This window comes from Magnolia sinica, chromosome 15 (genome assembly GCF_029962835.1).
Source record: "Magnolia sinica isolate HGM2019 chromosome 15, MsV1, whole genome shotgun sequence".
NCBI classification, from domain to species: Eukaryota; Viridiplantae; Streptophyta; class Magnoliopsida; order Magnoliales; family Magnoliaceae; genus Magnolia; species Magnolia sinica.
Window position 1 is genome coordinate 37,375,414 of NC_080587.1, and position 1,431 is coordinate 37,376,844.

General features: G+C 50.7%; 1 protein-coding gene across 1 annotated transcript; it reads left to right on the forward strand.

Moving 5' to 3' along the window:
• Nucleotides 1–362: 362 nt before the first annotated feature.
• On the forward strand, nt 363–1,160 carry LOC131226913 (uncharacterized). Its single transcript, XM_058222617.1, has one exon. The coding sequence runs from the start codon at nt 363–365 to the stop codon at nt 1,158–1,160; it is 798 nt and encodes a 265-aa protein (XP_058078600.1).
• The last annotated feature ends 271 nt before the right edge of the window (nt 1,161–1,431 follow it).

The following is a 1,431-nucleotide window of genomic DNA, read 5'->3' on the forward strand; positions in this document are numbered from 1 at the left end:
ACTTCGACTCTGGCGCCCTCCGACCTCTACCATCGGCTAGAGAGGAGAAGACAGGGCCGAGCACCCTCGATGACGAAGGGTCCCTAGGAGACGATAGCAGAGAACCAGAATCCTTGGGAAGCTCAACTTAAGGAACTCCGTGACCAGTTTGAGACGTTTTAGAAAAATCAGAGATCTGTATCCGTCCCAACTGCAGTCCATGCAATGATGGAAGAGATCGAGCCTCCCTTCACCTCAAAAATCATGAGCAAGGTGATGTCGCTGAGGTTCCGGATGCCTCCCGCTATCCAATTCTTTGGGTCTGGAGACCCATCGGAGCATCGTACCATTGGTGGATGCAGATCCAGTTAGCCACAGATGCAATGATGTGCAGAGCCTTCTCCATAACCCTCTTCAGATCTGCTCGGAGTTGGTATCGACAACTTAAACCAAAATCGATTGGCTCTTTTGCCGAACTTAGCAAATTGTTCCTTACCCAGTTCATCTCTGGTAAGAAGAGTCGGAAGCCGACTACCCATCTATTTACCCTCAAGCAGGGGAATAAGGAGTCACTGAAGGACTTCATTGCCCGTTTCAATGAGGAGGCATTGTTAGTAGCAGACTACGACAACAAAATGGCGCTCTCGGCCATGTTCAGCGGGCTCAAAGAAGGAAAGTTCACCTTCTCGATCGAAAAAAATCCACCAACTACCTTGGCGGAGCTCATTAGCAGAGCTCAGAAATACACCAATGTCGAGGAATTCTCCAACTCTCGCAGGAATGTACAAGTAGTTGAGCAGTCGTCCAAGGAGAAAAGGCCAAGGAACGAAGAACCTCAGTCGTCCAACAAAAAAATCGACGATCAAGCCCCTCGTGACCGCCGGCCAAGCCGGAGACCCGAGGGCAAATTCCGTTCCTACACTCCCCTCAACACCTCTACGGAGCAGATCTTATTGGACATCAGGGGTCAAATACTCCTGAACTGGCCTGTCTGCATGAAGACTGACACAAATAACAGAGACAAGCACAAGTACTTCTGGTTCCATCGTGACCATGGTCACAACACGAGCGACTGCGTGGACCTCAAAGATGAAATTGAGACCCTCATTCGTAAGGTCATTTGCGCTGATATACTAAGGAGGAGAGATCGGCCCGGAGAGAAGAGCAACCGAGCAAGCTAGCGGAAGAACCGGCCAAGATCCGCACTATTACGGAGGCTCATCTGGTGGGGGTGACTCAAACAGGGCTCGCAAAGCTCACTCTCGAAGTTCAGACTCCGAGCACTACGTCCATCTGGCCGAGAGGCCAAGGAAAGAACTCCGAGTCAGCCCTTGCAGCCTAACTTTCACGGAGGATGACGCGTGTGGAATCCAGCATCCACACAACAATGCCTTAGTAGTGACTATGACCATAGCCAACCACAAAGTTTACCGTATTCTAGTCGACACTGGG